Below are 12,602 nucleotides of genomic sequence, written 5' to 3' on the forward strand. Positions count from 1 at the left end.
CATATTTAATATAATTTTATATATATTCCATATATATGGAACAAAAAACATATATATATTATATATATGATTGTGTTTCTGTTTTATCTCACTTAACGTTAAGGCAGAAGATCGCTTTTCCAGATGTCACATCATTTGGAAGCTCAGCTATTAGGCATCCAAAGTTGAAGTCTGTAACTGATGTTTCCCCAAACACCATTTACAGGGAGTGGTGTAATGTGTGGAGCAATCTCCTTAAGAATACTCTACTTGGAATATATTAAATGTTATCCATACTTAAATAAGTTGAGGACTAATTGTAATACAGGATGAAATAACTTGATTACCTTATTCAGTAGTGTACAAGAAAATCGTAAGAAACTAAACTTTTTTCATTGAAAAAATCTGGTAATCCTGGAAACTTTCTAGTTACATGGGCAGGATCAGCGTCATGAAGCTAATCTGCTCTGGTGGTTCTAAATGTGGAATACCCTGAGAACCAAACCCCACCTTGAGCAGAAATCGGCAGAAGACAGAAAGGCCGGAAGCCTGCAGAGTTTAATGTGTCTCCACCAACCGGAAATGTGGTTTCCTTGAACATAGACGCACTTCCGCCTCTGTCTTTGCCTACACAGCTGCCAGTGCAGCCAGGTGACAGATTCCTAGGTGCAGGGGTGGACCTCCCATGCCATAGCAAGACAGTGGGGACCCAGATAGCAGATAAACTCAAGAAGGGCTGGTACATATTTGTAAGTTTAGGATTTTGAGATTTATTTCCTTTAAATTATCTGGACATCAGACCTTTTCAAATGTCTCTTATACCCACACAGGTACTCTCATCCTACCCTGTAGGTCACTAGGTCAGATTACACAGCAGCTTTAAATATTCTGCAGAGTCTAGGACTGATGGGTCCATGTTCTCAGCATTCCTGTCATCCTCAGTAGTCTAGCATTAGAAAAAAAAAAAAAAAAGGATGCACTATGTGTGTAATCATTTAAAAGTGACTCTGTCTCCTCACTGTACAAGTGTAAGGCCCCTCTCTAGTCCAGCCAAAGCACCCATCTGCCTGGAATGATGGGGAACTGGACAAAAATGCAAATATGGGAATTTATATTCATGTAAAACAAAGATGGTACAGCAAGGTCAAAGTGTGGCTATTTTTTCCATTCTACTAAATACTTAGTTGGGAGGATGTACATCTAAGCTTAAGGCCTATCTGGCACTGACAGAAGGAAAACAGAGGAGAAGGACAATGTTACATTCATCTGCTTATTCTAGGTGGAAGGACAGAGGACACCATGGCCCACAGAAGCTTTCCCAGTATCCAATGACTTGAGAAATACTGAAACCTAAACAAGTGAAGGTCACGCTGAAATCCATGTTTGGGTTGCTGCCAGGAGCTCAGAGCTTCTCTTAGACTAACATAGATGCAACACAAACTTGGAAATGCTCAGACTGAAACCGAACAAGGCCCTCATGTTTCGCTTTGCTAACCTACCTTTGGCTTTTGTGGGACACAGACAGGACCTAGAGTGGTGGAATGCTTAACTGGTGAGCTTTCTGGATGGAAACACCACAGGCTGCTGTCCCTATACTGCTGTCCCCGAGCAGCATGCACTAGCCAGGGGCTTCCTATGCTGGAGCTATCTGGGGGTCACAGGGTAGGCTGGGGGGCTACAGCACCAGCCAGGGCCAAGGTGAGCTGAGTCCCCCAGCAATCTCCAGTGGAAGCACATGGGTCTCAGGTCACAGCAGCCCTCTGCTTCAGCTTTTGACAGCTGGGTATCCAGCAACCTAAAGAGCACTGTCTCATTAATGGGCCAGATGGGAAACGGGATAGACCATGAGGAAAAGCTTTATCCCCCTCAAGCCCACATAGCTTTAAGAAAAGAAGTCAGTGGGAGGGGAGAGGATTCCTGAAGGCTAAGCACACACATCCAAGAGAAACTGAATACTGCCTAGAAATACTGCTTATATTTTTGTACCCATCTCAATTTAAAAGTAGATTGGATACTTATTTATATTTTGTCCCTTTCCAGCCAGCAAGTGGGCAGTCCGTAGTGTGATCAAATTAGTCCCAGGCGATAGCAAAGAATTACAAATGTTCTCTGCACCTTGGAGCTGTAATGTGAGTTAAATTTATCACCAGGATGTGGATCCATATGTACAGGGATAACAATTCCCTGATGATAGTGAGGGAGAAAGAAGGAAGATTTCTTCCCAGAGAGATGCTAGTTTCCTATGTGTCTGCCTGGATTAAGATACAGTTTCAAGGAATAATCGTTATGCCTCAATTTCCAAACTGCATATTCATTTGTAGAGAGAGGAATAGAAAGTGAAGCAATTGGTGAACATTCTGGAGGGGTGAGGAAAGAGTTGTTGGAATAGGTAAAAGCATAGACAGTTGCCAGAGAAAAATACGTACACAGATACTCTATCTAAGGAAACACCAGCATGTGTGGGCTTTGAATGGCAAAAAAGGAACAGGGGAACATGATGAAAAATGATAGGAGCCAACATAAGGAAGTTGCATAACAAGGAGGGAAGACCAGGGAAACTTATTTTTACTGCGAATTCATCATGCACCAAAGACTGTGGCAGGAAGGGTCTTCCCCGTACTAGAAGTGGTGACGACAGCTGACCGTGATTCACCTCACACATGCAATCAATGGGGGGATTTAGGGAAAAAACTATCCGAAGAACTTTTCCTTGTGCTTCTCTTCTCATTGGAAATGACTGTTTCTATCTGCTGGGTGCTGAAACTTACCAAGTAGTTGAACAGGATGTGAGATGTCTGAGCAGGAAAATCTCCAATGTTCAAGAGGAGTTTGCGCAGCATGTACATCAACTCATCCTGAAAGAAGAGCAGAATTTGTCATGACTCATTCGGGTGCCAGGATGTAGGACATACAATTATTTTCTTGAACATTAGGGGGGTACTTTTCTACTGCACAACAGTTAATTTCAACTCTTAGTATAGTCATCCCAGCACATTTATACTTATAGTATACATGATACTTAATATTTAAATCATCTGGAGCACCTCTCTGCTAAGAGCCAACAGATCAATAGAACTAAGTAGTAGTCAAAGAAATGTCTTTTTAAAAACAGTAATAAGAAAGACAAATTTACCCCTTCTCTACAAGTCACAGGCAAATCGCTAGAAAGCTGTGTATTTAGTTATTTGCCAGGGGCTCCAGCTGGGATAGGAGTGTAGCAAAGGTCTGTGCTGGAGAAACTCTTAAACATACCAGGCTCGTCACACTTGATAATTCTGTTTCCTGGATTTTGAGTCAAAGAGATAAAGTGAAACCAAGAAAGAATAAATTCAGAAGTCTATAATCACCCTTACTTTTTAGAACCTAAGCCTAGTGTTCTTAAGTGACTATAGCCATAAGATAGGTATGAACTAGTATTTTTTGATCATTGGTGTGTCTTTTAGATTTCAAAATCTGCTTTAATTTGACACAGTTTTATTCCAGTGTGGTCAAGAATATTAGCTTCTTGTTTAGTGGAGGGTGTTAATGTAGATCACAACTTGCACAACGCTTCTTGGAAGCCTATCAGAGACATGGGTGCTGCATGCCAAGAAATGTGCAGTCCCTTCTCCATTCTCTTTCAAAGCGTTCACATGTCATAAATTACTACATTTTAAAGGAGGAGGAATTTACTTGTCTATTGCTGATGGTCAGTTTTTCTAGAAAATGTCGAAGAACTGTTGATGGATCTTCAATTAGACAATTCCACAGGACTTGTTGCGCCACAGCACTCACTTGGGGAGAGAAAAGAAATTCAACATTTGTCTTAAAAAGAAGAAAAGTCTATTAAAGTATTCAATTTGCTAGTTCTTTTTTTTCTTCTTTTTAATGAAAGAAATGTACATTTATTTCTACAAAAGCAAGGTATGATACAGAATTACAGTAGAAGGAAAAAAACACTTAAAGATTTACCTATTAAAATACAGATTCTTACGGAAGAGTGTATGATATTTAAAAAAGATGACAAGGGATGTTAATCTTTTTTATTTTATTTATTTATCTAGTATTTTTAGGGAAGGATCTACAGGGTGTCAGGATCTCACTACTAGATCGGACTCACAGTGATCCTCCTGTTCACAGCCTCCCAAGAGCTGGGATTACAGGCACGTGCCACCACGCCCAGGCTCAATTTGCTAGTTCTTAATTTGTCTCTTTTCTTTCCTTACAAAGCTTCTCTGAACTTTTTCTATTGAAAGGTAGATATGTGCTTTATTTTTGTTATCTCTAAACATTTGACATGTCAAACAAAAGAAACAGAAGGTATAAGATGGTTTCTAGGTTTTGGCATTGCTTTATGAAAGGATTGCATATACGCAGTTGTCTCTGCTGTGAAAAGCACTGTAATATTAGCAGTACTATGTTTTTATTAAGCTAAGCCCATATTCCATTGCTTAGTGTGTAGGTAAATTCCTAAAGTAAATATTTTATTTTTGAAAGTATATTTTGGTTGAAAAGGCCGTAGTGGTGGTCCATTACCATTTGCCTGGATGCCTATAGTATCTCCTTCAACAAGATAAGGTAGTTGAGCCAGTAATAATTAGGTTTCTATTTCTAAGAGGAAGTCTCATGAATAAATCATCCTAATGAAAAACAAAATGGTACTTTGGACAAGGTGGTCAGCTGAAATTTGCCAGATATGCCCAGGCTAACTAAGCAGTTGGGCAAAAGGAGCAGCAATCAGTACTGGACAGTCATCAGTCTTAATACTGTTCCCCTACTGCATGAGTTTTCTAAAGTAGGAGTTTAGAATTTAGCATGAATTTATCATTCAACCTATATTTTGAATAAATGATACTAAGTTTTGTTTTGGCAGTTAGCCACACAACAAAAATTAGAAGCTATATAATCAAAAGTATAAATAAGAAATGCATAATACAAGCTCTAGCTTTCATAAATAAAACATATGTGAATTTTTCTTAAGTTAAAATTGGTTTAAAAAAATCTTTACAATATTTTTTTAGATCAGGGAGATAGCTCAGTAGAATAAACACTTGCCTGGCAAGCGCAAGGGCCTGAGTTCAATCCCTGGTTCCAGAAAAAAAAAATTTTTTTTAAAAATTCTTTTGGCTCCAGTAAGGGAGTTGAATACTTGCAGCATAGGAACACAAAGAATACAGAGGGAGAAAAAACTATTAACTCTTCCAAGCATAGAAATAGTAGCAGTTTGGAGCATGTCCTCTTTTTCACATAAAACATATATTTAAATACTACAACATAGAAAATATTGTTTCATACTAAGCATTTTACTTAGCAACATGAAGAATACATTTTGTGTTAATATTTTGGAATGTGATTTCTAATGTGTCTAGACTGCCATCATATGGTGTTGACAAAATTAATTGCCTGTTGTCCAGTATTAAATTTTTTCCAAATATTTTTTATCCTATATCAAGTCACTTATAAATCTGTATGTAGCCTTCATTATTTCTTTAGGAAATGGCTACAAACCAATTCTGTGTTCAATCCATATTGTGAAACACTCTTCCATGTTTACACCGAATTTTACGCTTCACTAACTACAGGTATTTTCTTTATCAATTTTGTAACTGAAATGTAAGGTTTCATTTTCATTTTCATTTTCTTTTCTTTCTTTCTTTTTTTTTTTGGATTTTAGTACAGGGTCTACAGGGTCTCACTACACAGATCCAGCTTGTAGTGATCCTCTTGTTTTCAGCCTTCCAAGTGCTGGGATTACAGGCGCGCTCCACCATGCCCAGTCTCAATCACTATCTCAGCACACCCCAGTGGTGGGGCCGGCACAGCACGCCAGGGACTGAACTCCAGTCCCTGCACTCTGCACTTTAGTCTGCTGAGCTATCTGGCTGACCCACTTTCATTTTCATTTTGAACAATAATTTTCTATATAGATGTTGTTGGCCAGTAGATTATTTATATCCTTTGTTCATTTTTCTATTGAGGTTCTTAAAAACATCATTACTTACTTTTTTGTTGTTGTTGCTTTTTCCGGTACTGGTGATTGAACTTGGGACCTTGCACTTGCCAGGCAGGCGCTTATTCTACTGAGCTGTCTCCTTGGCTCTTTCTTACTTAGTTTTAACACTAAGAATATTAGTGTTTGGTCTGTTACAAATAAAACTTGGCTTTACTCTTAGTTTTTATTTCATTTTGCAGCTATTCTCCTTAGCACCTCTGTAAGGGAGTCAAGTAGGAAAGATTACCTAGTGGTTGGTATCTCATTAAAAGCTAAGGTTTCTAAGTAGTCAGAAGAACTGATTTCCATGTAACCAAATTAGTCTTGTTTGGTTTTACAGTCATCAACAATATCTCTGGACCCAATTGCCCATTTTCAATGCAATGTTTTGGTCATAAAAGTAGTGGGAGAAGGTGGTAGAGAAAGTGATAGTGTTTGAATGTTCTGCAAATGAATCAATACGATGTGTGGGTAAAACAATTCAATGAGTAGTAGACCATGAGTTCAAGAGCAACTTGCTATTCCTCGTCGGATGAACAGCTTTAGAAGTAACTAGTGATTTGCCCATTGAAAAACCTCACCTGCTACTCCATCTTCCCGCACTTCCCCATCCTCCATCAAATGAACGATGGGAAGCACCGCTGCACAGATGCATGCTGGGAACACTGCCTGTGGGGGCTGAGGCATGTGATGATTTGGCGTGTGTTCAGTGGTGTGCTCCTCATCTGGAGTGGAAAACAAAATCAGGGTGCCTTACTTAGTGATGCAATTCTAAAGCAGCAATATTTTTCAGTTCAAGCTTTACCTTTAAGTTTGTACAGTCAATGCAATAATGAGAAAATACAAGATTTAAAAAAAATATATATTTGGTACAGGGTTTCACTATGCAGCTCGGACTCATAGTGATCCTCATTTTCAGCCTCCCTAGCGCTGGGATTACAGTCATGCATGTGCCACCACGTCCACTCAGTGGCCAGCTCAGAGCGCCCAGGGGCGGGGCCAGTGCAGCACATGGTGCCGGGGACCAAATCCCCATCCCTGCACTCGCCTAAACAGACACTTATTCTGTTCTGCTATCTTGCCAGTTCTAATACTAGAATTTTTTAAAAGATGAGTTTCTGTACAATGCTTCTCTATGCTAAAACCAACAAAACCAATCCACTTTCCAACTACTATTATTCTTGTTTCTGTAAAGAAAGAAACTTAGACATTCTGGAGCAGGTCGGTCAGCTCACAATACAAAATTACAGAAAATAAAATTGTAAGTGGCAATTGAGGCAGTTTGCACAGGTGGAAGTGGTTGCAGTCAAATGAGTATGTGCGAGGTGGCGAGTGCTGAGGTGGGGCAGCACAAAGCACCCCCCCCCCGCGCATCTAAGGTAAGAAGCGCACGAGCCACGCACATCAATGCCCTCTTCTTCACTGACACGTGTATTTGATAATCAATTCACAACTACAGATCACAATCGCAAACTCCAAGGAGGAAAAGGGACACCTAAACTGCAGAGCTGCCGCATTATATAATTGCAAAAGTTTACTTTTCACTTAAAAACATTATAAAACATGGAAAGAACCAAGAAAATACTGCCATGTACAGGAAAAAGTGCAGCCCATAAAAATTGTCCTTGGGGAAACTTAGATGTGTTTATTACTAGACAGAGATTTTTAAATCACCTGTTATAAATATTGTCTATTTTAATGTTATTTAAAATATACCCATTATAAAACAGAGAGAAAAGAAAACTATGAAATATTTTATATTTTAAAATGGCAGGCATTCACTTTATCCATACTTACATTTAATGTAAATGTACTAAATATTTTAATAAAAAGAATTAGTGCTATGATTAACAAATAAACATGACTCAAGTATATGCCACATATAAGGACTATAATTTAGTTTCGAAGATACAAATAAAAGGAAAAAGGATGGGAAAAGATATACATGTAGTCAGTCATCAGAAAAGGCATGGAGTACCTATACTATTAAGCAAAATACAGTTTAATAGAAAAAATTTTAGTAGGGGCAAAGGATATGTCATAATGATAAAAGGGACAATGCAACAGGAACACAACAATTATACACATGTCCTCACCTCATAATGAAGCCCTAAAACACTTGAAGTAAAAACAGGCAGAAAGGGAGAAAGAATAATTCAGTAATCACCACTGGAGGTGCTGTGGCTTACTTTTCAATTATGAATAGAGCTAAGCAGAATTCAGCAAGGAAATGGAAAATTTGAGCAAAATTATCAACAAACTAAGCCTCATGCACATCTGCAGATAAAAAACTTTTCTGCAACATTGAATAGAATATATGTAACCAGAAAAGCCACAAAAAATTCAAAAGGTTGACCGTACATACTGTGTGTTCTCTTAAACCAAATAAGATGAAATTAGATATAAGTAACAGTGGTATATTTAAGGGATTTATAAATATATTAAAATTAGACAACTCAATTTTTAATGACCAATGGATTAAATAATAAAGTCATAGTTGAAATTAGAAAATATTGTGGGATGTATAGAAATGAAAACACTACATATACTATTTGGGGATATTAATTAAAGCAATGTTTAAAAGAAAAATTTATAGGCATATGTTCCTACATTAAAAATAATAACCTGAATTTCTGTATCAATATAGTGTACAAAGAAAAGAAAGAGAAAACATTAGAGGATGAATAATATAATGGAAAATAGAAAAACTGTAGGAAAAGTTGATGAAACTAAAAATTAGAGTTTTTTTTTTTTTTTTTTTTTGTGGAACCAGGGATTGAACTCGGGTCCTTGAATTTGCCAGGGAAGTGCTTATTCTACTGAGACATCTCCCCGGCCCCTTAAAAATTAGTTTTAAGAAGACTAACAAAATTAATAAATGCATAGTTTGATTGAGAAAAATGAACTTCAAATTATTAAATTCAAGGACCAGCATGATAGCTCAGAGAAGCAAGCACAGGGGCTGGAGTTAGATCCCTGGCACCACATGCCATGCCAGCCCTGCCCCCATGCACGCTGAGCCAGCTACTAAGTCTGGGCATAGTGGTGCACACCGTAATCCCAGCACTAGGGCGGATGAAAACAGGAGGATCACTACAAGTCCGAGCTGCATAGTGAGACCCTGCACAAAATACAGGGAGGAAAAACAAAAAACACAACAACAAAAAACCTGAAAAAAAAATTATTGAATTCAGGACTGAAAGAAGTTACATCAGTAACAATCATACCAAAATAATAAGTATTTTAAGGTAGTACTATGAAAAATTAAATAGAAATAAATTGGAAAATATAAATTAAATACATAGGTTACTGGAGAGATGTAGACTACAGAAGTTGACTAGAGAAGAAACAAAATCTGAATAGATCTATATCAAGCAAAGATATTGATATAGCAATTAAAATAACAATAATAATATTGAAACTTTTCACAAAGGAAATCCCAGATCTGCATAACTTATAAATGTCAATTCTACCAAATGTTTAGATTGTATTTAATACTAATTATTCACAAACACTTAGAAAAAGTAGAAGGGAATTTAGATTAGCCTATGAAGCCTGTATTACTCTGATACTAAAACTAGACAATGACATCACAGGAAATGAAAATCATGGCCCAATATTCCTGATGAATATGGATGCAAAACTGTTGAAAGGGGAAAAAAATCGAGAACATTTCAACAGATGCAGAAAAAGCATTTAACAAACCGAACACTCTTTCAAGATAAAAATAAGAGCGTCTAAGAAGAGTCTATGAATAGATATGAAAATTAAAAAAAAAAAACCCAAAGGATCGAAGGGTTGCACTTTCAATTTAAAAACTTAATACAAAGCTATAGGAATTAAGACTGCAAGTCATCTAAATAAGGCTGGCGCACAGGCACATAGACTAGAACAGAAAGACCAGAAATAAGCCACTACTTATGCTGAATTGACTTTTGATCAGTGTTCCCAAACTAGGTATTGAAGGGAAATGAAGGGTATAAATGTCATTAACTTAAAATCTGCAGTTGCTATTACACTTAATGGTGAAAAAGTAGATGCTTGCCTTCACCAAGATCAGAAACAAAAGAGATTCTTCTCCACTGCTCTTATCCCTTCTACTCCACTTTGGAATACAGGGTTAGCCAGGGCTAATAGGCATTTGATAAGAGTGCCAAGAAAATTTACTGCATAAAAAATAACCTTTTAATCATTAATGCAGTCACCAATAATGAATGCACCAAGAGAGAAATTAGGAAAATAACACTATCCACAATAACTTCAGGAAAAGTGAAGTAGTTAGGAATTAACCCAATAAGAAAATGAAACTGTAGTTGGGAAAGGAGATGGGAAGAGGATCTAGAAGGAGGCGGTAGGGGTGTGGGAAAGGGAAACAGAAGGAATTAACAAGGGTTACACATGTGCCACCTCGGCAATGAATGCAGTCACTAGGCACTGCAAAGAAGTACTAACAAAAGAAAATAAAGAAACAATCTTTTTAGTAGGCTATACTGAGACAGCACCATACCTATTTGTGAAAGGATGAGGTTGCATTCTAATAGTACAACAAAATCAACTCAAAATTGGACAGAGGCCTAAAGATAAGCACTAGAGCTATAAAACTCATAGACAAAAACAAAACAGTAATTCTTTGTGACATTGAGTTGTTTCTTGAGGTCTTTTACTAAAAGCATGTAAAAAAAGAAAAATACATGGATTGATTTTTTTTTTACATAGATTGATTTAATTAAAATAAAAAAACTATCATACTTCAGGCTTTCCATTAAGAAAGTAAAAAGGCAAATCATAGAACGGGGAAAAATATACCTGCAGATTTACCATATTAATGGCTTGTAGCTAGAATATATAGTTGGTACAATGGCACAGTGAAATGAACCAATTAAAAATGGACAAAATGGGCTGGAGAGATGGCTCAGTGGTCTAAAGCACCTACTTAGAACAAGTTCAGCAAAGCACAGGGACCGCGGTTCAATCCCCCAGCACCACAGGCCAGCCAGCCCGCCCCCTGGTGGGCTGAGCTGGCCACACACACACACCACTCTCTCTCTCTCTCTCTCTCTCTCTCTCTCTCTCTCTCTCTCTCTCTCTCTCTCTCTCTCTCTCTTTCTCTCTCTCTCTCTCTCTAATAAATAAAAAATAAATTAAAAAAAAGAATTAAAAAAAAAATGGACAAAATGATGGTTTTGTAGGATGCCATGGATGCTGTTGTTGGATAATTTAACAACCAATAGAAGACCGAGACACATGCTGCTCCGGTCATGAAGTAGGATTCTTGGTGTACTGTATCTACTTACTTCTATTCTCATGAACTGAGATGCAGTTTCCAAATTGTGTAGGCCATTTCATAATTATATCTTTAACATTAAATAATATGCAAATTTAACAGAAAATAATAAAAGAAAAAAATTCCAACAAAAGATTTGAGTTGACACTTTTCCAAAGATGGTATACAAGTAAGTGATTAATCATTTGAAAAGATACTTTGCAGTTTTTCCAGCATTTTCTGTTAAAGAGGCTATCTTACAGCTGGCCAAATAACTTGGCAGATTAAAACACCAGCAAGCAGGTGCAGGGGCCAGGGGTTCAATCCCTGGGCCTGCTATGCAGGCCCCCATCCCCAGGGTATGCTGAGACAGCAATTGAGACTGGGAGTGGTGGGGCACACTTGTAATTCCAACACTTGGGAGGGTGTAAACAGGCAGATCACTATAAGTTGAATCTAGTAGTGAGACCCTAAATACCCTGTAGACCCTTCCCTAAAATACAAAAAAAAAAGAGAAAAATTGGCTATTTTCCTTCCAGTGAACATGTTTAGCCCCTTTGTCGAAGATAAGATGGCTGAGTATGTTTGTAGTTGCATCTACATCTATATCTATTCCATTGATCCTCAGGTTTTATTTTTTATTTGTATTTATTTATTTATTTTTAATCAGTACCATGCTGATTTTTATCACAGTAGCTTTATACTAGAAATTCAAGTCAGGCATTTCAATGTCTTCTGCTTTGCCTTTGTTGCCCAGGATTGCTTTTGCTATTCTAGGTCTTTTCTAGTTCCAAATAAATTGTAAGAATGATTTACCTACTACTATGGACTATTGGACTATATTGGGTTATTTTGCTGAATTCAAGTACCTACAATCCTTGGACTAGCATCAAGTATGAAAAGGTCTTTTAAAGACTTCTCCAAATACAGCTTCTCTAACCACAATGGAACACCCACCTCTGACAAAAGAGGGGAATATAAACAAAGGTCCATTTTTTTTCTTTATTTTTAAGGAAGTATCCACATGGTGTTCAGGGTCTCACTAGTAGATCAGACACATAGTGATTTTCCTGTTTACAGCCTCCCAAGTGCTGGGATTACAGGTGTGCACCACCACACCCAGTCTCAATCGCAGTCTCAATGCACCCTGGGGAGGGGGGTGCGAGGCTGGCAGGCAGGCCTAGGGATCAAACCCTCAGCCCCTGTGCCTTTTTGCAGATCCTTTAATCTGCTGAGCTATTTGGCTGGCCCTTTCCATTTTGTTGTGAAAAAAATACATGTATATACAAGATAGTTAGGATAGACACACAGCTACTTTCTCTGAGTTCACTGAGAAGAAAGTTTGTACTAATATTGTTTAGACAAGATATAATGTCAGCATCTTGTCCT

The 12,602-nt window shown here is 37.7% G+C and overlaps 1 protein-coding gene across 1 annotated transcript in view; it reads right to left on the reverse strand.

Moving 5' to 3' along the window:
* The window catches only part of Unc80 (unc-80 homolog, NALCN channel complex subunit), a 270,597-nt gene that overhangs the window by 84,409 nt on the left and 173,586 nt on the right, over nt 1–12,602 (reverse strand). Inside the window, exons 36-38 of the mRNA XM_004626714.2 lie at nt 6,532–6,675; nt 3,652–3,752; nt 2,748–2,834 (exon numbers count right to left, since the gene is read on the reverse strand). Coding sequence (XP_004626771.1) covers nt 2,748–2,834; nt 3,652–3,752; nt 6,532–6,675 — 332 coding nt within the window. The remainder of the gene's footprint in view (nt 1–2,747; nt 2,835–3,651; nt 3,753–6,531; nt 6,676–12,602) is intronic.

This window comes from Octodon degus, unplaced genomic scaffold, assembly GCF_000260255.1.
Source record: "Octodon degus isolate 3935 unplaced genomic scaffold, OctDeg1.0 scaffold00016, whole genome shotgun sequence".
Classification (NCBI taxonomy): domain Eukaryota; kingdom Metazoa; phylum Chordata; class Mammalia; order Rodentia; family Octodontidae; genus Octodon; species Octodon degus.